At 40.6% G+C, this 23096-nt stretch overlaps 1 protein-coding gene across 3 annotated transcripts in view; it reads right to left on the minus strand.

The window, feature by feature from the left end:
- Positions 1–749: 749 nt before the first annotated feature.
- rfx6 (regulatory factor X, 6) overlaps positions 750–23096 on the minus strand; it is a 28117-nt gene continuing 5770 nt past the window's right edge. For 2 of the 3 annotated variants that reach the window (XM_047387857.1, XM_047387856.1), the window contains exons 2-20: positions 16926–17079; positions 14655–14778; positions 13880–13941; positions 13716–13793; positions 13540–13567; positions 13329–13436; positions 13118–13195; positions 12916–13029; positions 12425–12474; positions 12160–12319; positions 11937–12081; positions 10737–10846; positions 10526–10643; positions 9009–9131; positions 5909–6115; positions 5469–5772; positions 3996–4357; positions 3572–3766; positions 750–1444 (exon numbers count right to left, since the gene is read on the minus strand). In XM_047387857.1, coding sequence (XP_047243813.1) covers positions 1263–1444; positions 3572–3766; positions 3996–4357; positions 5469–5772; positions 5909–6115; positions 9009–9131; positions 10526–10643; positions 10737–10846; positions 11937–12081; positions 12160–12319; positions 12425–12474; positions 12916–13029; positions 13118–13195; positions 13329–13436; positions 13540–13567; positions 13716–13793; positions 13880–13941; positions 14655–14778; positions 16926–17011 — 2634 coding nt within the window. In that variant the 5' untranslated portion in view covers positions 17012–17079 and the 3' untranslated portion in view covers positions 750–1262. The remainder of the gene's footprint in view (positions 1445–3571; positions 3767–3995; positions 4358–5468; positions 5773–5908; positions 6116–9008; positions 9132–10525; positions 10644–10736; positions 10847–11936; positions 12082–12159; positions 12320–12424; positions 12475–12915; positions 13030–13117; positions 13196–13328; positions 13437–13539; positions 13568–13715; positions 13794–13879; positions 13942–14654; positions 14779–16925; positions 17080–23096) is intronic. The other variant, XM_047387858.1, reaches the window with a different exon arrangement.

Here is a 23096-nt window from a genome sequence, read left to right on the forward strand (position 1 = left end):
CAACGTTTTTCCAATCTTCTATTGTCCAATTTTGGTGAACCTGTGAAAATTGTAGCCTCAGTTTCCTGTTCTTAGCTGACAGGAGTGGCACCCGGTGTGGTCTTCTGCTGCTGTAGCCCATCCGCCTCAAGGTTCGACGTGTTGTACGTTCAGAAATGTTCTTCTGCATGCCTTGGTTGTAACGAGTGGTTATTTGAGTTACTGTCTCATGCTGGCCCCTGGACCACACTTTGGACACCCCTTTTCTACGTGAACTGGACAAAATGGACCGTAACATCAAGCTCTCTGCCTGAAGATGTTAAAATGCTGAATTGCTTTAAATATTGTGCACTTTATATGGTGGTACTTAGTTCATGTTTTTATCTTTTAAATGATTTTTTACACTGATCAGTTATCTGTCGTCCATCCAACCATCTATTGCCTTTACCAGCTGCCTGCAGCCTATTAGATATACAATAAATTATCTGATTTGGTTTGAAAATCTGTCTCTACAGTTCAATCAACAGACAGATGCACCACCCTGAATCCAAACCTCTTGAGCAATTCCATGCAGAGTTTTATATAACCATTCGTTGCTTCTCTGGGTGAATATTTATGTTCAGAAGGAACAATTTCAGCTTCATCTCTTTCTTAGCGTTATGACTGTAACAACTTGTAACAATAAAGCCAAAAGCAGTTAACAATAGCAGGCTTGATATTTTATCCCTTAACTTTTTACAAAGACTTTCCAGGAAAAACTAAAAGAGAAATCTTCTAAAAACATATTTTAATGAAATTTACATAGATTTCCTTTTGTTCTGCATTTTACACACAAGTTTAGAGGATGAAATATAGTACTAAAGCTTCGAGGAAATACAATATCAAGAACAGCTGGGTAAAAATAATCTGTTTGTATCAGCAAAACAGCTGAGTGCTGTTGTCTCTAAAAGCCTAATAAAGGTTCACCGGATAGAAGGTCAAAACCAAACTAAACCAGAAGAAACAAAAACAATCTGGACAGTTATTCACATGTTGTGCGGTCATTCACCAGTCTCATTTTATTTATACACAGGAGAAATGGGAGCATCATGAGACAGAAAGTTATTATTTCAAAGCTGATCCATTTCTTTTCAATATTAGTTCAAACGGTATAACTGTAAATGTTTTAGTTACTTTCTATTAGGTAAAATAAACCGCACAGTTCCTTACTGGTTCATTGTGAGAGACCCTGTTTTCTGTTCGTTTTTCCCTCAAACTTCCTGCACCGATTCCTCCTACAGAAGTCACTGCTGCGCTCCCCCTGCACCCATAAACACAGTGTTGATGGGTGGTAGCGAGGAAACCAGGTCCTGTACCTCTGAGGACGCCATCCCACGCTGCTGAGACATCAGAGCGTCCTGTGAGCCGAACGGAGAGGAAAGTCCGAACATGCAGGTAGCGGATCCAGAGGAGGGAAGGGAATGACCTGCAAGAAACAAGATTTATATATCCTTTTTTCTCAGTGTCTTACAATAAATCAGACTAAACTTTTCCTGTTTTAGGTTAAGTTTATTAAAATCATTTTATTTGACTAAATGCCAGAATAATGAGAGATATGCTTTTACCTTTTCAGCTCTGCCACATGTTTTCTATAGGAGATCAGGGTTTTGTGATGACCACTTGAAACCATTGACTTTATAATCCTTAAACCACTTTATAACTAACATGGTGATACACAGATAGACCTATTTGTGTTCAAGATCAAACTCCCTGGCTTATAATCTGGGAACATTTCCACATAAGGCTCTTTCCTTATGACGCCGTCTAGTTTATGAAGTGCACCATCCACTCCTACAGCATGTATGAAGCTACCACCCCTGTACTTCACAGTTGAATTCAAGCTTTCACCCTTTCCCTCAAAATGTAATGATGGACAATCCAGTGCTGTTCAAACTTGTGTATAATTGTTGAAACAGACAAACGAGGCACCTTCAGGCACCTGGAAATTAAATCCAAGGATGTACCAGAATTGTGGAGGTGCAGAGTTAGCCTTCTCTTAAGGGTTTTTTTATTTTTCCATGATGAAACACAATTAATTGTTGTGTTTGTGGTGTTGGCCTCCACAGGTTTACCTCTATTAAACTTACATGTTTGTGAATTAACCTATCCGAGGCTAACAATAACATGACATCATCATCTGGATTTTCCCAAACTGTTTAAAAATTTAAAGGAATAAAAATTTATCTCTTTCATTTTTCTGGCATTTAGCAAATAGAAATAATTTTGGCAATCCGAACTAACGTGAAATAGGGAAAGATTTCTCTGATTTGCTGTCAGGCAATGAGAGAAATAAGGCTATTTGTGTTATTATATGGTGTATTTAAACTGCATAAAGCACCTTCAAAATCATGAATACACAAAGTGCTGTACGAAAGAAAATAAAAATTGGCAACCTTCAAAAATCAGCAAATACAATTAAATAAAATTATAAAGTTTAGTTGCAGTAAAAAGACACTAGTCAATAGTTTAGTCAAGCTCAGTAGGACAGATTTCCACAGTCCTGAGGCTATTGTTGAAAAGGTTTAGTCGTTTTGTCATTTCAGTTTCGGCCATGGCACCGCTGGCAGGCTCTTATCACAGGACATCAGGGACTTACTGTATACTGTGATATACAGTATGCTGCTGCTTGTCCATGGAAGCTCTATAAGTAAGAACCAGGATCCTAGTACCAATGTAGCCAGACTAGAAGAAGTCGGATGAAGTTCTTGTAAATATGAATCTCGTATGGAAAACAAAAATAACACACAGGTCTAAATATGGCTGGTGAGCGGAAGTCCGAACACTGTAAGAGTCCACCAATCATTGTTGCTCAGCACATAACCCCAATCCTCAACAATCTCGGGGTAATCTGAAAGTCCTACCCCAAGACCAGAACCTTTTATCCGGGAAAGTGTGGACCTGGGTAATTGAAATTACTCAGGAATAATTGTGCCAGGCTGAAAATCCCCACAATGGAAAAGAGGCCAAGATGAACCAAGATGGTCCATGATCGAAGTTCTTGTTTGTCTGGAGGACTAAGAATATATATTTTTTTTCTTGTCTTGTAAGACATGCAATTTTGCAACCTCAAGATAGAAAACTGAAAAACATTTGTGCTTCAGTGATAAGAATGTGCTTTAAAGAGCCTAAAGTGTGTCAAAGATGAAGAAGCATCTTCAACACAAACAACAAGGGTCCTACAACAGAACTTTGGAGTACACCATAATGGGGTGGATTTGAAGTAGAACTGCAATTTAGAAAAACTACAGAAAAGGATTATTCTGGTAGATATGAAGAAAACCACTTCAAGGCAGATTCTGATACAACAATCCAATACCTTAGCCTATCAAGGGACGAGTTCAGGACTGGGATAAGCAGTACAGTACATTTACCTGCATTGCTTTGTATCAGAATGTCACAGGAGACGGCGCTTCGGTGCAACGAGCTGTTGCTAAAGAACCTTGATTGAAGTGTATTTCTTCACAGCAGCAGTTACTTTCTTTAGCCACAACCTTTTGATAAAATCTTACAATAAAACAATGGATTGAGTCATTTAACTGGTTCTGATACCGACCTGATTCTGCCTCGCTGAAAAAGCTTCCTGTGGTTTTCCTCCCTGGTTCGTCCAGGATGTTCAGTGGATCATGGACTTCAGAGAATGTTGAGGAGAAGGGGCGAAGACTTCCTACGCTGCTGATGACGGACACGTGCTGATCAACTAAAGGATTCACTCGCTGGCCGGCCAAGAAGCTGCTGTTACAATAAAAACCTGCGACAGAAATTAAAATCTACATTTTGGTGAGAGTTTCTGTGATCTTTATTTGCTTTTTAAAAGTAGAACTCTGGTTCTTAAACCTATGGGAGTTATAAATTAAGCAAAATTCAAAGGTCATCACAATGACATAATTTTACTGAATTAAATAAAGAGATTTTCTGCATCTGACTAGTTTTTGTTTATTTCTTGAAAAGTAAAATACCTGGATTCTAAGAATCCTTACCGCTATGCCCCAAGATGCCGCACGTCTGTCCCTGACAACCACCACCAGCGAGGTTCAGTCCGGCCCCCATGAAGCCAAAACCTTCTGAAGCGTCCAGAATCTGAGCCGCTGCCTGCTGATCCAGCCCCTGTTCTGTCTGAACTGGTTCTGGGCCCGGAGTGTATCTGGAAGGTGGCCGGACTGCAGAACCGTAAGCCGTCAGGGAACAGTCGGAGCTTCCAGAGGAGTGATGGACTGATTGAGAGTAAAAAATGTCCTTATTCAGGGGCGGATCATTGAGAGACGGGTACCGGGGCAGGTGACAGCCCAGAGGTGGATTGTGAGTCCGAACCGCTGTCAGACAGGGATTCTGGGCCTGAGATCTAAAATAAAAAAAGTTTAATCCTGTTATTCCCAAAGATGGAAAATTTCCCATTGCACGTTTTTTGTAAAAATAAGAAAAGTAATTTAAGTGAAGTAAATCTCATCGACCTTATTTATAATAAAAATTATTTATTAGACAGAATACAAATATTTTTAGAAATTGTGGCTTTTGGTCTTAGGAAGTAGCTTATTCTAACTACTTAGGTTCTAGGTTTGGTCAACAGCATTTTTTATGGACCCAGCCACTGACAAAGAAATGATCTTTGTGCTGAAGGTACAAGTTTCCACAGCTCAACAGGGTTAACTAAAACAATACTTCACACATCTACAGAGGGCAGGTTTAAATATGGAACCTGCAAAAACCACAGACTGTGAGGAAGAGGGAGGATGGATGGAGGGACACACAGAGAGACAGTGGGAAAGACAGGTAGATGGATGGACAGATGGACGGTTGAAATTTCTAAAAGTAGGATGGGGAGTCAGGTCTAGAATGATAAATATTCTCCCATTCTCTCCCCCATTAAGTGTTTTGGTTTCCTGTGGGGGTTCTAGGACAGTTTAGGCATGTTTTGTAATCATTATGAAACTAACTTGAATGTATGCAAAACGACTGCAATGTTACGATAAAATATTCTCCTGCAATAAGAAAATGTTTCTATTTTTTTCTAATATGGAAACAACACTGATTCAAAATTCAAAACACTTTTCCTCACAACAGTTTCTCCTGCTACTCTCCTTTTATATTATTATTTGCCACTAAAGCTGTCATTAACTTTTTGTTCTCTCTTTCTTTTTCTTCCTTTGCTCCTAGAGATCCAACATCCATTTAAAGGAGACAGCATACTGTGCTGTGAATGCTTAAAATAGTGAGTAAAGAGGACAATTATTGGGCATAAAAACATTATTTAATTTAGTCATTCCTATAATATAAATATTCAACCATATATTTAGTAAATGTACAAGCAAATATACTGTATCTAATCACCACATGATTGATGCTACGTATGTTATTCTGCTTTCACACTTTAGCAAATCTACTTTATCATCCTCAAAACTTCTATGTAGATGTTAGCAACACACAAAGCACCACCAGTTGTCATCAAAGCTGACCTGAGAGCAGTTTGGTAACTTGGAGCCGAGGAGCCGCTGCTGGCAGGGGGGAAATACCCACTGGACTGAGGTAAGCAGTGGTACAGGGTTTCCGGGTATGAGGAGCAGGGGCTGGGCTGTGTCATTTCACTGAGAGAGGAGAGGCAGGAGGATGAGGAGAAGGAGCATGACGAGGAAGAGGGCGTCAGGGGCCCCCCTGCCATGGGCCCCTGGTTGATGACAGAGCCCCTGTGCACCAACGCAGCTGGAGAGATGGGTGGTGTCATGAGTGGGCCGCTGACCTGAGAGAAGTCCATCTGACCACCTGATGGGGGGGTGAAAAAAGGGAGATTTAACTCCTGTGATGAACAGCTGAAGATAGGAGGACTCTTCTCCATTCTGGCCACATCAGATAATGTTCAGATGTTTTATGCTTAGACAACCACGTTTTCAATGTTTACCTGAAGATGTGAAACCAGAACCATCATTCCCCTGATAGAGGGCAGTTTTAGCTTCAAGATCTTGCTGCTGATTGGTGGACAGAGGCATGTAGGCATGTTCTCCCAAAGATTCGTTCTTCACCGATTGGTCGATGGAAGCGGAGGCCTTGTTACGGTTGGCCAGAAAGCAGGAACTGGGTGACGCCATGAACGCCGCTTTACTGGCATCTGAAGGTGACGATCAAATATGAAACCTGGTCAGACTTCGAAAAGATTTCCCTTTATGATTCTCATTTAGTGCTGCTGATTTATTGAATCATTTCATTAAAGTTAACCTCTATCTAAATGAATCATAAAAAAACTTACAAGGGATGTTATCCTTCAATGTATTTATAACAATCTGATTTAGTTGAGACCTCAGTAAAACAAATCTAACCTCTCATAAAAAAGAATATGTTCCTATTTATATTTCTAGTAAAATAAAATTTCCAGTTATTGCTAGAGACGCATTAAAAATCTGCTTCTAATGGAGACATGATACAGTTTAATTAAGTTTAATTTCATTTATTTAAATCTAATGTGTGTGATTGTTTCTTTGTGCTTTTGCAAGCCAAAGGACCCAGTCAGATACAGCTGGGGTTTCAACATGGAGTCCAGTTGTAGATCACGTTCAGTCCTATTAGCTTATTTTTTTACTCTATTTAGATAACATAAAGTCAACTGAAAATACGTATGAGAAAAACAAAGAGGCAAATATTGATTAATAGGTTATTAGTGCTCAGATTTGCTACTTTTATGACAGCTGTAAGTCTACGTGTTTCACAATTTTTCATGTTTTCCTTTGTTTTCGTGTTTGTTGGTTAGGCCAAAAACTGAATAGGCACAACCCTACATAGTAAAGCGCGTCATTTTACATTTCAAATGAGCTTTTAGCAATTTTCTTCGCAGCAGGTTGTCACAGAGAGCCACATTTCCACATCAGGAACCTTCTCCAGGAACAAGGTTGTTTTCTGAGCCGATTCTTTACCCCCCATTCCTCAACCAACCCCTCCGTTTCAACTGTATCTACCAGAGTAAATGCAGATGACACAGGTAGAAGTTTATCATAGAAAATGGGCAGAAGGAAAAAATTATGCTTTTGATTTTACGTCGAACCTTCAGGGTGGAGGTTTATGGAGGAAAGGTGCTAAACAATTCTGATTGGTTGGATTTATGTTTGAGTCATCCTATCTTATACTCATCCACAGTTGATACTTTCTGATAACTTTAAATGTAATCGATAAAACCTCCAGTCAAAATAATATCTTGTGTTTTAAATAGTTTTCCTGCACTTGTGAAATACATTTAAAAATCTGTTACAGTTACATTTTTACACCGTTTGGTGGAACTTCGTGTATTTTATGGAGCAGTGTTTTTCAATGCTTGTCCTTCATGTTTCAGATGTGTCTCTGCTCCAACACACCTGAATCAAATGACTGCATTCCCTCCTGCATGCCGTTTTTCACCCATTCATTTAAGTCAGGTATGTGGCAGAAGGGAAATACATGAAACATGCAGGACTGAGAGCCCTGTGGACCATGGCTATTAAGCCCTTTTATAGAGGTAAGAACTGGGAAAGAATCAGGGAAGCAACCAGTCAGGCAACCATTTCAATGTCACACAAACATACATAAGCTGAACCAGCAGTCAAGTCACACACAATCAGCCTAGAGGAGATTGAGGGTTCAGGGTAATCGATTTCCAATGGTAAATGTTCTGGGTAGCATAATGTAAACACTCCTGAAAAGACAATTTGTTCCAATTTCTTCAGTTTGTTCTATGAACAAAATTATCAAAGACAAGGCAGCTTGAAAGCTTAAATAGGGTTTTAGGACCAACAAGGTGCTGTTAGCTGTTGCTGTTACCTGAACACTTGCAGATATTTATCGTGTCCTGTGCTAGGTCTGTTGGATTCCTGTGTCCCAAAAGCTTAACTCTCATTCTTTAAAATTTGCAGCATATTCATTTTTTTTTTTTTTTTTTTTTTCAATATACTGGTCAGGTGCAAGGATTTAACAGAAAATTAGAGCTTAAAGAAGCAGCCAAAGTATCAATCTAAAAGTGGTAAAAATCCTAGTCTGTATAAATAGAAAAATCCCGACTGGTTGTAGAAAAGGCCCCAAAGTCACCAGTTAAAGCACTCAGTTATTGTTAAAGTGCTTTTAATTAACTGGTAATCAGTGTTTATTTAGGTGCTAATTACAGGGTGAGCCCGCTCAGGGGATTGGTTGCATTGTCAGTGACGTCACCGTTGAACTTTGCCTGAGAAAATCTAATGTGAGGCAACAGTTGTGGGAGACCTAAATACGAGTTAGAGGAACGTGTGCGTCAATGATAAGTGGGTATAATTAGGGATGGATTTAGATATTTGTTAACTGCTGCAAATGAACCTGAAATAACGGCTATGTCGGCTATGTACCCCTGCCTGAATAGCCACTAGCACATCGGTGCCTGCTGCTTGGGTGTAAATGCATCATGTTCATGCGGAATAACGCTTGTATGTCCATTGTCTGGTTTCACAACAGTTCCCAGAGTGTTATCGATGCACTCGTATGCGGCGTAATTAGTTTAATCTGAAGTTTTACCGCTAGCCGGAAGTAGCTGCATTGCCTTTCACAATAAGAGCACCATGCCGGTTACGCTACAGGAAGTCTAATGTTAATATTGACGGTGAATGGACACATTTGAGATGTCTGTCTGCAGATGGTTTACTGCTATACTGGTGTAATGAGGAGAAGGAAATATTGCAATTTTTATGTATTTGATTCTGACAGGAATAGGTTAAGCTAATTAATGGATATGTTATTTTATTATAACCTGAGTTGTTTGTTATTTTTATAGGAAACCACACACATACAAATATCCCCTCCTCATATGTTTTCCCAAATAAAGATAAGATGAAATATTTGATCAGCCTCCAGCCCCTTTTTTGACCCATACTCTGATTGGCCTTAAGAAGGCGCTGGTCTGCACCCTAGTGTGAACTTAGTGATTAAACCTGGAGCCTAGCACCTTACACTCTCTCCAGTATAGTCGTTGTTAAAATTAAAAACTAAAGTTGGATATTTTCTGCAGCCCATACCTGCATTTTTCATGTATTTTTCCAGAAGGTTCTGCAGGTCCTGCTCCTTGTCATTGTTGAACTGAGTTTCCAAAGCCAACAGGATGTACTCATCTAACAGCATCCGGATCAGATGAAAGGAACCTGTCAGCATCAAAACACAAAGGAGCTCAATTTATATTGAAACAGAAGCGTGCTGGAAGACTTTACTCTATGTTTACTCTGGCTGAGCTTTCTTTTAACAGCTCTCCGACCTTTAGAGCCCGACTGCTCTCTGTTTGACCTGCAGGGCCACACGTTTGTGTTTGAGCTTAAGTGGACCTTCAGAGAGAGCAAGAGCCACCAAATGGTCATTGTTTATTCATGCACGCGTAGCCTGTGTGTGTTTAAACAGAGAGCACGCAACCGCAGATAAGACCCTGTGTAATCAAAGCAAGTCTGGCCATTACAATTTATGATGCTATTGTAGCAATCTGCTTTGAGCCGGCTCGTATCAGACCTGCATGTCTCTGAGTGTGTGGACGTTCTTGAACCATCTCCCTTGTGAGCCTCATGAGGACCAATGTTTGGACCCTACAAGACCCATTTCTCTATCTGGATGCTGCTTTGGTGCTCATAGGGTAATAATACAGCAGGTCGTGGATACACAATGCAAAGGTGACGCAAAGAAGTGCATAAATGTGACGTGGAAAGAAATGTATCAATTTCTTACGAATAAAAATCTGAAATGTGTGGCATACATTTGTCTGATGCCTGAAAATAAAGTACAGTGCAACAAGCTACCCTCAGAAATCACCCAACTACTAAACAGAGTCCAGTTTTATGGCGATCACATGACAAAATAGAAAAGTATTAATACTTTTTCAAGGCGCCATATCTAAAAGGTTTGTAGGAAAACAGGAAAATTACAAACTAAGGGCAGGAATTATTTTAGTAAATTAGGATGTTTCATGTTTGAGCTCATCAACTTCATTTGTAATAAAAACAGACTTTTAGGCACAAGATATTTCAGAAATGGGGGGGAAATTTGGCCTAGTGATAAGTTAATATTTAAATAAAATAAATTACCACGTTGACATTTCTGTCTAAATGACTTTAATCATGCTGTGTAACAAAAGTAGCATCTACCAAATGAAGATGAGCAGATCTCTATGGTGGATGGATGTCTAGAACGGAAGAGGTCCTAGAGCCACATTTGCTCTTTAAACAGAGACCTTTTCTCAGGGACGTTAAAAATGGATCACAAATTCATAGCTGAGGAAGAAGAGGGTATGGCTGCTGGGCAAATTACCTTTGAGAAATTGTAATTGCCTAATTGCTCCCTCACTATCTTTTTGAATCTTCCACTTTCTCTGCATCTCTTACAAAACCCACTCTGCTTGGCTCTGATTGGTCAGCTCAGTGGTCAGACCGAATTAAATTAGAAATTTGGCACTAAAAGTTGACACTAATGTTCTAAATGCAATTGAGCTAAACAAATACACTTCATATACAAACATTTTTACTTGATTTTAGAAAATCTCTTTACAACTCCCTACCAAAGCTGGAGGCGTTGTTGAGCGTAAGGTTGTGCATGACTCGTGCACCAAAGAAGCTCCACCTGAGGAGGAAATCCTGAGCTCGCTTCTTCACAGATCGACCGCACTGCTTACCGGGCTGATGAAACAACAAAAATAAACTGCTGATTTGCAGGTTTCAGTTGGTCTGTGTGGACACAAACACAAGGATGCATGCGTGAAATGTCTCTACCTTGATGACTTTGTGCTCAACCACCGAGTCTAACCACTCTATGAACGATTCAACAGTGGCGTTTTTTCTCAGCAGTTCTTTCAGTTCCTGAAAGACACTGATGGAATCATCTGGGGGAAAAAGAGAAAATGCATTGAGAAAAAGTAGAATTGCATGCAAAGTCTATATTAAATAATATTTCCAGAATTAAAATGTCAAGATATGCTAAATTATTTCCAGTTTTATTTCAATGAATCAAAAAGCATCAAGACTTTCGCCAAGGCTCAATTAATTATTTCCAGAGATTCTATTTACACCTAAAAAGGGGTCTTTAAAATGTATACAGACCCTAATTTACAACAAGGTCCATCATCATGTTAAACATTAAAACAACTATAAGACATGTTTTCATTATTTTTTTAGTTAACCCTATATCTTTAACATCTTTATCATGCCCCATCTGAAATGAAGGGAAAAAATAAATCAAATTTATAAAAATATTTTATTAAAGTCTAATGTGAAAATAGATTATTTACCCACTTATTTATCTCGTATTTATTTTGTCATTTACTCATTTATTCTGGATAAATAATTTAGTATTTTATTAATTGACTTATTCAATTATTTCATTCCTGACTTCTTTATTTTTTAATTATTAAGTAATTTGCTCATTTCTTTTCTTTTTCTGTTATTTGTTTATTTAACAATCCATCTCTTGCCTATACCCTCTTATCCGTGAAGGGTCAAAGGTTGCCAGTCCATCAGAGGGCTATCTAATAATCTATTTTTTCATTACTTTATTGATCTTTTCAGTCATTCTTTTTCCTTAAATCATTTATTTATTTAATAATCTCTTTATTGATTGATTTATGTATTTATTTATCTGTTCAACCATTCATACATTTTTTTAAATGTGTCTAATTTTTTTTATTTAAAACAAATGTGGCTTTAAATTAGCAAAAAAAGGGGGTTCCATAAATGTTTTGAAATTTAAAATAGATTTTTGAATTTTTCTCTAACTTTCAAAATAATTTAGAAATATTGTAGCTTGAAATCTTAATCAAATAAATCAGAGTTTCATTTCTCACCCGAAAAAAAGGCGAAAAAACTAGAAGTTTTTGGTTGCTGCCATTTATGCCAAGCTTACAGATCCTGACGAAGAATCCCATGATAATAACTGGACTCGTCATCATCATGCTCTGTAAGAGTAAACAGTCTTACACTCAGAGTAAATGTCTGAGTCCTGGTCTCCAGCTGCCGACACGCTGAGCAGTGGTTGTGAGTTGATGCTGCTGAGATCCACGTTGTCGATATCCAGAACCATGCTGGTCACTACAGCCTGGTCAAAAAGGGCTGGCCGGGCTATCTGGGACAATGCAGAGAAGATACAAATCATTTCCAGGTCCGTTTCCAGATATTACACCAGTTAATAAGACTGTTGTACCTGTGCCAAGTGTAGGAAAGATGTCTGTCTCTTCAGGGACGAAACAAAGCGGCGTGCTATAGGGAGCTTCTTAGCTGCAAGGGATTCTGGGAGGTTTTCCAGAGATGAGGCCAACCACTGCTCCCAGTGTTTGGCAAAGTTTCTGATATTGGCCAACAGACTGACAACAACATGTAACGTCACCATTCACCTCTCATTAAGTTCTAAAAGTCTGGAAAAATAAAAACCTTTCTGAATTTTCTGGGGTAAAGTTTTAGAAACACACCTCTCAGGCATCTCCTGCATCGTGGCGGGAATTAAAACATCTGTTAAAACCTGAGAAAATAACAGACAAATTATTAGCTACAACACAGTAACTAATCTAGGCTCATTTAGTCATAAACATGATTTTTCCCTTCCACAGCATCGAATTAACGGTTTGACTTTATTTTAGAAGGAGATTGCAGTAATCGATGAAATAATCAAGGATTATTGCATATAACAGTTTAGGGGTCTGTAAACCGAAGCTGGTAGAGCAGAGTTTCATGATGATGTGAAGTTTGTGACATTAGCCTCACAAAGAAAGGCAGCACTAGTGCTATCAGATCAGAAAAAGCTGCAGTCGTTCAAGGATGGATGATCAGGGTTGATGATCAGCACTCAGACCATCAACACTGCTAAATGTTCACAAAGAATTCTAGTATAAAATAAAGTGATTTGAATATAATCAAATGCAACAAATGTAAATCTGTACATGTGAAAGTATTTTATGGAAACCTTGTAGAGAATAGAGTCACAGACACAGAAGATGTCGATTATAATCGGGTTTTCTAGCAGCGGCAGCAGGTGGTCCGGCATTCCCTGCCAGAAGTGGAGCAGAAAATTCTGGATCTGAACAAAAAAAAAATCAAACAATCAGTTTAAGGTCACAAAGGCTTTCAAATATTGTATAAAGTACTGCGACAAGATGGGTAATAACCTCTTCAAAGTTAACATTGATGGCGTTATCCAGGATGCACTGACAGTGTGTTTTATACATCATGATCAGAGTGTCAACCTGTCAGAGAGAGAATTCAGTCTTCTTAAAGCTAGAAATGCCTTACCTGTTTAAAACAATCTATGCAATGATTTGTGGATGATTTTGCTACACAAAGATTGTTGTTCGTTTCTAAAAATACACATCCAGCGACCTTTTCTCTGGAAATATTTCCTGGCAGCACAAGATGCTGGGCGTTGGGGAAGTCTGGAAGCAACGTTCCTGTTTTAGAGCTCAAAGAGTATTTCCTGGTAAAGCCACCCTGGAAAACAATCACGTTTAGGCTGGGCACAGGCTGGTTTACATATGAGGAACAACTAATTTAGTTTTAATATGTTGATCTGAATGGGGAAAGTAAAAGTTACCTCATTCTTGAGCTTGCTCCCTGAAAATCTGCAATCAAAACACAACATAGATTCAAACCAAGCAAGTTCAAAAAGAAACTAGCTGTTCAAATTGTTTTACTATGTTACTGAATTAATAGCAGCAGGTTTGAGATATACAAAACTCTCCTGCAATATTGCAGAAAATTCAACCTCACCTGGTTAAACCTTTGCCTGAATACACAGAGTGATAATAGGCGCTGCTCTCTTTGATCCCAATTCCATAGTAATGATATCTGCCAAATGTAAAAATTATGCTGAATTTCACATAAAGTCCAACCTGCAATTAATTGTTTTCCAATAATGTTAATTTTCTTTTTACTTGGAGTGTCCTCTGGTGCCGAGTCTTCTTGTTGTCAGAAGAGGAAACTTTTGTCGGATCGTCTGATGAGAAGAAGGGGCATACATCTTGCATAAGATAAGCTTCAGACTCTTTATTATAAAACTGTCAATCATTTTCATATACTTAAGGTAAATAGAGTAAGAAATCCTTTCAAGTTCAAGGTTTTCTATGTCAAGAAAAATTCGTCTTAGTCAATAAAACCATAAATAAAGCAAATATAAATTAGATTGTGTCATGGATTAAAAAACTAAGCCAACATGCTGAAACTACAGCTGAAGATTCAGTTGTACCTTCCGTAGCATAACTGTCTTTTATATGACCACTGAAATATAGACAATGTTTCTGCACAGCGATCTTTATATCCCACCACCACAGTATTTCTATTAGGCTGATCTCTGGACTTCCACTGGTTCATCACAACTCCTTGATCCTGGGTTTGCTGCCAAGTTTGGGAATGATTGTCCTGTTGATGATCCAGTTTGGGCCAAACTGGATTTCACATCTGACTCTAGGGTTTCAAATAATGTAGGTCATCATCCCTTTCTCTGAGCATAACAGGGTCTGACATCAGGTTTAATTTTCTGAAACATTGATTCAATTGCCTCAATTGAAAGCAAAATATTACATTGAAAAGCATTTTATTTACCCTGAGTATAAATGGTTCCTTCCTTATAACCAGTTATTTGGGTCTTATTTTAATGCATATTGTTAAAAGAACTCAGATTTTTCATACCTTTATGGAAAATAAACTCACCTTTCCAAATGTAGCAGCACAAGCCGGCTCTAGTTTCTCTTTCCTGCAGAAGTCCAGATAGTGAGCATAAAGGATGCAGCGAGGCAGACACACTCCTTCACACACAATGTAGTTCTCCTCAAGCCTAGTGAGAAAAACAACAGATAAAGCATTAAGTTACAGGTGGAAAAAAAAAAAAAAAATGTAAACCAGTAAAATAAAAAAATGACTCATACTGAATGAACTCAACAGTTACAAATCAAGTCAGTGAAGGATGGTATAAAAATATAGAACCAAAAATCAGCAATGAAAGAAAAAACAAAAACGGAAAAAAATTATTCTCCTTATTTTTCCAAGGTGACATTTGTATAACTCAACATTACAGTCGTTCATAGAGTTATTATAACTAGAGCAGAAGATCCGTACCCAAATGCCCCTTTTCCAGTGGCTCTATTTGGCCCAGCTCCACTCCACTCTGCTCTCTTTGCGAGCGTTTCCATTAGTTTTTTTCTGTACTAGTACCTAGTTCTTTGGTCCCTGCTCCTAAACAGGTGTGACCAGGGCAGAGTCGGGACTACATGTGACGTGAACAGACTGCTGTTCACTGACTGGCCATGGTACCAGGAGGAATGAGAAGGTTTTCAAGGTAGTGCAGGAAAAAGTTCATAAAACTCAAGAGCAAATATAATAATGTTGAGGACCATGTTTAGTTGGTAAATGGTAAATGGCCTGCATTTGTATAGTGCTTTATCAAGTCCCCAGAGACCCCAAAGTACTTTACACTACAATCACGCATCCACCCATTCATCCACACATTCACACACTGAGAGTGGCGAGCTACACTGGGGCAGACTGACAGAAGTGAGGCTGCCATGCAATCGGCGCCACCAGGCCCTCTGACCACCATCAGCAGGCAAGGCGGGCAAAGTGTCTTGCCTAAGGACACAACGAGTGAGACAGACAGAACGAGGGTTCAAACCGGCAACTATCTGCTTACAGGACGAACTCCTACCACCTGACCTACAGTCATAGTTCGGAAATGTAATGTCCTCAAGTGAATCAGTGTGTGCCAGAGGAGGTAGCAGGCAGAGAGCAGCTGTGTGTAATCAGACTGCCTGTTCCAGGTCAAACGGGAGGAAGTCTCCGCTGAATCCACGGAGCACAAATATTCACCCTTAAACCAACTTCTCACCGGTCAGAAGTCCGCGGTTTTGCGCTTTAACGTCTTTGTCTTCCTCATGAAGCCCAACATTGTCACTTCTTCAGGTGAACTTTGGAGCTTTAACAGTCCAGACAGCAATGTCTCCTCTTTGTTTCTCCTGCCACCCGGTCTCACATCAGAACTCCTGAGAGCCTTATTTTATAAGTTCTGGCTGGGCTATGATCCAGATAATTATCTTTTTTTTTACCTATGCTTTACCTTATGCTCTTTGCCTTTTTTTATTTATGCTTTATTTTCTATTTATTTATATATTTGTAATCATTTTATACAGATTAATGTGACAATGTCACACAGTAACATTAATAGCAGGAGGCGGGGCTTCAAGCCATAACTCCAGCTGTCTGTGGATCCATGGAAACGCAACTGGTTCTGTGTCGAGTGTACAGAGACCAAGTGGAGCGGAGCAGTGCGACCTAAAAAAAGCCAGTGGAAAAGGAAAAGTTGTCTTCAGAGGTTTTAGATGAAATGATACTAATGGTACTGGAACTTTAAGCCACATCAGTAAACAAAATGTTGACGTGTTCCTCTAAGATGAGTACTTGGCCCACTGTCAGAAGTATATGCAGTTGAAACTAGGTATTCCTCTTTTAAAGCGATAACTTCACAAAATAATAATGAGGAAAAAAATTCAATGAAAACAATGAAGCAACATCTCAAGACATCAGCCAGGAAGTTCTGACACAAATAAGTCTTCTAAATTAACAATGACTCTACATGACCAAATATGTTCAAAGAGGCTTAAGGATTACAAAGTTAATGTTTTGAAGGGTTCATTACAAGGCTGTGATCTTAGCCCCACAGAAAACTACTGGCAGACCAAGGTGACCTCCAAACCTTCTGACACAGTTACACCAGTTCTGTCAAGAAGAATATTAGGAAACTGTTTTGAGAAGCTTGTGGAAGGAAACAAAAAACATTTGACCCTAATAATTTAGCAAATCCTAAAAATCACCTAAAACAAGACACATTTACTCTGATTTTATGTCATACAGTCATGTGTGTTTTTACATATAAAGTGTATATAAATATCTTGCTAAAACTGTACCATTACCGGAATCTGATGCTCTTACCACTGTAGAGTTAGCTGTGTTTGTTTCTTCTTGTCCTTGATTATCTGACTGATGGTCTTCCTGGAGGAACTAATGCTCTGTTTCATGGTCAGGTCTGAGTTCAAGTCCAACAGATCATGCTCATCTTCAGATGACGCTGTCTCATTGCTGTCCTCTGCAGAGAAATACAACGGATAACATACAACGGTCAGCAGAGACTGCTTTTAATCACAGTGCTTTATCCACTTCTTTTATATGTAGAATAGTAGGAATGTTTAAGCTAATGTTCAGCTAAAAGCTACCAGACAAATATGCAGAAACCTCTGCATTGTAGAGCAGAAATGTCATCTAAACAAATCTGTTGGAAAAAACCAAATTTACTTGAACCTTTTAGGAATAAAAGAGACAGAATGACACCTACACTGACCAGGTAGCTATTAGTAGGTTTATCTTATAAACCTTTTTTTTTGGCTTTCTTTGCCTCTTAATCTTTTTTGGAAGATGCTAGGATTAAATGTTTATGTTCTTTAAACAGTTTAAAAGCAGTCCTATCACTCAAATACAGGGTTAAACTATGTTTAAACTTTACTATACTTAACAAATGTTTTAAACTTGGCTTGTAATTTTAAAACTTGGCCGTTTTAAACAAGAAGGAATAAGGAACGACAATCTGCTCTTTCTTAAACTCTGTATTTCTCATCTCCTAAATTCATTTATTAACGTGCTTCTGATGAGTTTTTCGGCAGAGATAACTAACATTTCTTCACTAATGGAGTATTTAATGAGTGATTCTTTAATTTATTTTAGATTCAGTATTTCTCACCAAGCCTCCAAGGTTTTCCTTATTAACTTTGCAGCTTTTATTTCAGTCTGAATGCTGGTTCTGATTAGTTTTCTTTTATCCAACCTTGGAAAATGTTTGTGCCTTTATTTATCCCTCATGTCTTATTGTTTACTGGTGCAGCCCAAAAGTAAACAATATGATGTGTTGAAAAGTATTTTTACTTTTTAGGACCTTTACAGTAACCTCATAATGACTTTTATTTATGAATACAAAGAGTAACTGTAATAAAGAATAAGTCTTTCTACAAAATAATGTGCTAAATTACTTTCATAAGTGTGGAAAAAAATGTCAACATCATGATAATGTTTGATAAGCTTAATATGTTGGGAAAATAATATAAAAAGTAAAAAAGATGCAATAACCTGGTTGAATAAATGTACACCACCTAAATAATGCTTTGTTGAAGCACCTTTTGATTTAAATTGAGAACTCAGGCTTCTGTGGTATGAATGTACCTGCATGTCATACATAGACTTATTTTTCCCTCACACAGATCTCTTCTGCTTTTAGCTTTTTCTTTTGTTACACTTAAATGGCTACGGAGGAGCTTAGGTATAATTCAACAGTTTATCGGAGTATATTCATGACAAGGAGGTGTGTGGGGCGGGGAATACCTTTTCACACAGGGCCAGGTCAGTTTGAGTACCTTTAAAAAATAAAATCATCATTTGCTTTATATATTTACTCAGGTTATCTTCGTCTGATATTGAGATTTGTTTGATGATCTAGATAGAGATATCTTTCTTTACTGTATTGTTGTATATAACGTTTTTTAGCAATAAGATCCTGTTGAACCATCTTGCAAACTTTGGCTTTAGCCACATTTTGCAAACGTCAGGAAACTGCAACTGGGACAGATAAACTGTATTTCAAATTAATCAGGTTAACTGTAAATGAGAAACTGAATTAAAAGGTGCTTCAACAAAGAATTACTGTAAAGATCTTCACGTGTGATATCTGACAACAGCATGCATGTGTGGATTCTCTCCGGGTACTCCGGCTTCCTTCCACAGTCCCAAAACATGAATTATTGGTCTCTCTATATTCTGCTTCGGTATTAGTGTGTGTGTGTGTGTGTGTGTGTGTGTGTGTGTGTGTCCTGTGTGTCTCCGTGGTTGCCCTGCGATGGACAGGCGACCTGTCCAGGGTGTAGCCCGCCTCTCGCCCCAGTGACCGCTGGAGATAGGCTCCAGCAGGTATGGATGATTGATGAATGTATTTTCCCCAAACAGATTTGTTTTTTTTTTCAGTTGAAATGTAAATTATTTATATTTAATTCAGTTTTATTTTTATAGCGCCAATTCACAACACGTCGTCTCAAGGCACTTCACAAAGGGTTTGGAATGGTGTAGGGTTGTTGGGGAGGTTAGATCAAACTGCAGAGTGTTAGAGTTTGGCCAATTTAGAATGGGCTATGTGTAGGGGTACTAAGTAAAATAATAAACTGATAACGTTTGTCCATCTAGAGCCCACTGGTGGCCATTGTTATATTAAAAACCACAAGGATTGTGGGTACCTCTCTCTGTCAGACTGATTATAACCATAGGAAAAGAGAAGGGGTAACACAGGTAGCAGAAATGGAGGGCGTGTTTGCTCCTCAACCATAACTGAGGCTTTAGGCTAAACCTGACTCCCCCTTACTCCGTCCAACAGGGAGGGAGGAAGGCGGAGGTAAAAATAATTGGAGAGTGTTGTTTCCTGTTGCATTGTGTGAAAGGTGAGTAACTTTAAAATGGGCCAAGTCAATTCAATCAAATCATACAGATTTCAAGTCAGGTTAATATATTCCCATTAATCCTAACCATTGAACAGTGCAGTCAGAGTTAGTTATTTATTCAAATTGGTTAAAAAGTTTTTCTATCTAAGGAAACCCAGCAGATTGCATCCAGTCAGAGACTTGTAGCAGTCTCTCCTTCTGGATGAGCATGTAGCGACAAAGCCATATGACATTAATGGTAAAAAGAAGCTTTCAAATGATTTATCCTGGTCCTATTTTTATACATTTAAGTATGTAAAAAAATGTCCTTTATTATTATTATTTTTTTAATCTTTTCCCTCTATCTGATTTTTTGGGTTTTTTTGTTTTTCAGTAAAATTGTACAGGACATTTATGGCAACGTAAAAAAAAAACTCTGAAATGATTTATCTGGATCTCTTTTTTAAACAAATAGTAGTTTAACAGCGGTGAAAGCCACTGTACGCAACTACTAACTGAACAAGTAGAACTGTAGACACTGAATTTTCAAATAATTTGAGAATGAAGGTGAAATTAGGAGCTCTGAGCCAAAGCTTCTGTTGTTCCAGGTTGCGAATTGTCTACATGTAAAACAAACAGCCAGCACATCCTCCAATCATGTGATCTATTAGAGTCAAAACTGCAGGAGAGCAACACAGTAATGTACAGAGAGCAGCCAAATGAGAACATAACCAGATGATCGAGCCTTCAGTGGCGATAAACATGCAGGAACTTAAAGTCTCCATAAATCCAGAGTCAAATGTCAATTAAATTACTAAACCATGTGAGGATTTCCAGTTTAAACTTACATAAAATGTTTTGCAGAAAACTAATAATTATTCTTTTAAATCAGTAAGCAGTTCAACCATCACTTTGGATTGAGTCAAATGAATTTAAGGAAATGGGACAGTAGGAATCTTGAACGCACCGTCTCTATTATTGCCTAAAGGCTTTAAAGTGAAGAGCAGCATTCAAAATAGAGTTTAAACTAAATGAAAAGCATTTATTTCGATAGAGGGAACCAAAAAACTTGCACCTTAAAACAAAGATTTTTTTTAAAGTTCTGGTATTTCTTATCCGGTGGCAGCGTATAGTCGCTATAAATTAAACCTAAATTTCAAGAATCCCTCATGAGGATGAAAATATCGAGACACGTGACGTCGCCCAGTACGGCAGAGCCGGGGTCCAACCCTGGAGCCAGGCCTGGGGTTGGGACTCGCCGGAGAGCACCTGGTGGCCAGGTTGCTCCTCGCGGGACCTGGCCGGGCCAAGCCCGAACGAGAGACGCGAGGCCATCCCCTAGTGGGCCCACCACCTGCAGGGGGAACCGTGAGGGACCGGTGCAAAGAGGATTGGGTGGCGGACGAAGGTGGAAACCTCAGCAGCCCGATCCCCGGATGCTTAGGCTGGCTCTAGGGACGTGGAATGTCACCTTGCTGGGGGGGAAGGAGCCTGAGCTTGTGCGGGAGGTCGAGAGATATCGACTAGAAATAGTCGGGCTCGCCTCCACGCACAGCGTGGGCTCTGGAACCCATCTCCTTGAGAGGGGTTGGACTCTCTTCTACTCTTGAGTGGCCCACGGGGAGAGGCGGCGGGCTGGGGTGGGTTTGCTTGTCGCTCCCCAGCTCAGCCGTCTTGTGTTTGGGTTTACCCCAGTGGATGAGAGGGTCGCATCTCTGCGCCTTCGGGTTGGGGAGAGGTCTCTGACTATCATTTCAGCCTACGGGCCGAGTGGTAGTGCGGAGTACCCGGCGTTCTTGGCGTCCCTGTCGGGGGTGCTGGATAGTGCCCCTCCTGGGGACTCCATTATTCTGCTGGGGGACTTCAACGCCCACGTGGGAAACGACAGTGACACCTGGAGAGGCATGATCGGGAGGAATGGCCTCCCCAATCTGAATCCGAGTGGTGTTTTGTTATTGGACTTCTGTGCTAGTCACGGATTGTCCATAATGAACACCATGTTCAAACATAGGGGGGCCATCAGTGCACTTGGCATCAGGATACCCTAGGCAGGAGGTCAATGATCGACTTTGTTGTCGTATCATCAGACCTTCGGCTGCATGTTTTGGAAACTCGGGTGAAGAGAGGGGCTGAGCTTTCCACTGATCACCACCTGGTGGTGAATTGGATCCGCTGGGGGAGGAGAAAGCCGGACAGACTTGGCAGGCCCAAGCGCATAGTGAGGGTCTGCTGGGAACGTCTGGCGGACCCCATGGCCAGAGATGTATTCAACTCTCACCTCCGGGAGAGCTTCGACCAGATCCCGGGAGATGTTGGAGACATAGAGTCCAAGTGGACCATGTTCTCCGCATCTATTGTCGATGCTGCCACCCGTAGCTGCGGCCGTAAGGTCTGCGGTGCCTGTAGCGGTGGCAAACCCGGTGGTGGACACCGGCAATAAGGGACGCTGTCAAGTTGAGGAAGGAGTCCTATCGGCTGTGGTTGGCTTGTGGGACTCCTGAGGCGGCTGACGGGTGCCGTGGGGCCAAGCGTGCTGCGGCCCGGGCAGTGGCAGAGGCAAAAACTCGGACCTGGGAGGAGTTCGGTGAGGTCATGGAGAAGGACTACCGGTTGGCCTCGAAGCGATTCTGGCAAACCGTCCGGCGCCTCAGGAGGGGGAAGCCGTGCTTCACCAACACTGTTTATAGTGGGGGTGGGAGGCTGCTGACCTCGACTGAGGACATTATCGGGCGGTGGAAGGAGTACTTCAAGGATCTCCTCAATCCTCCCATCACGCATTCCGTGGTGGAAACAGAGGCTGGGGACTCGGGGTTAGACTCTTTCATCACCCAGGCTCAAGTCACCGAGGTGGTTAAAAAGCTCCGCGGTGGCAAGGCTTCGGGGGTGGATGAGATCCGCCCTGAGTACCTCAAGTCTCTGGATGTTGTAGGGTTGTCATGGTTGACACGCCTCTTCAACATTGCGTGGCGGTCGGGAACAGTGCCTCTGGACTGGCAGACTGGGGTGGTGGTCCCCCTTTATAAGAAGGGGGACCGGAGGGCGTGTTCCAACTACAGGGGGATCACACTCCTCAGCCTCCCTGGTAAGGCCTACGCCAGGGTATTGGAGAGGAGAGTCCGACCGATAGTCGAACCTCGGCTTCAGGAGGAGCAGTGTGGTTTTCGTCCCAGCCGTGGAACACTGGACCAGCTCTATACCCTCTACAGGGTGCTCGAGGGTTCATGGGAGTTTGCCCAACCGGTTCACATGTGTTTTGTGGACCTGGAGAAGGCATTCGACTGTGTCCCTCGTGATGCCCTGTGGGGGGTGCTCCAGGAGTATGGAATCGGGGGCCCTTTATTAGGGGCCATCCGGTCCCTGTACGAGCGGAGCAGGAGTTTGGTCCGCATTGCCGGCACTAAGTCGGACCTGTTCCCGGTGCATGTTGGACTCCGGCAGGGCTGCCCTTTGTCACCAGTCCTGTTCATAACTTTTATGGACAGGATTTCTAGATGCAGCCAAGGGCCGGAGGGGGTCTGGTTTGCGGACCAGTGAATTTCGTCTCTTCTTTTTGCAGATGACGTGGTCCTGCTGGCCCCCTCTAGCCAAGACCTATAGCATGCGCTGGGGCGGTTCGCAGCCGAGTGTGAAGCGGCTGGGATGAAGATCAGCT

Source organism: Girardinichthys multiradiatus, chromosome 15, assembly GCF_021462225.1.
Source record: "Girardinichthys multiradiatus isolate DD_20200921_A chromosome 15, DD_fGirMul_XY1, whole genome shotgun sequence".
In the NCBI taxonomy this organism is placed as follows: domain Eukaryota; kingdom Metazoa; phylum Chordata; class Actinopteri; order Cyprinodontiformes; family Goodeidae; genus Girardinichthys; species Girardinichthys multiradiatus.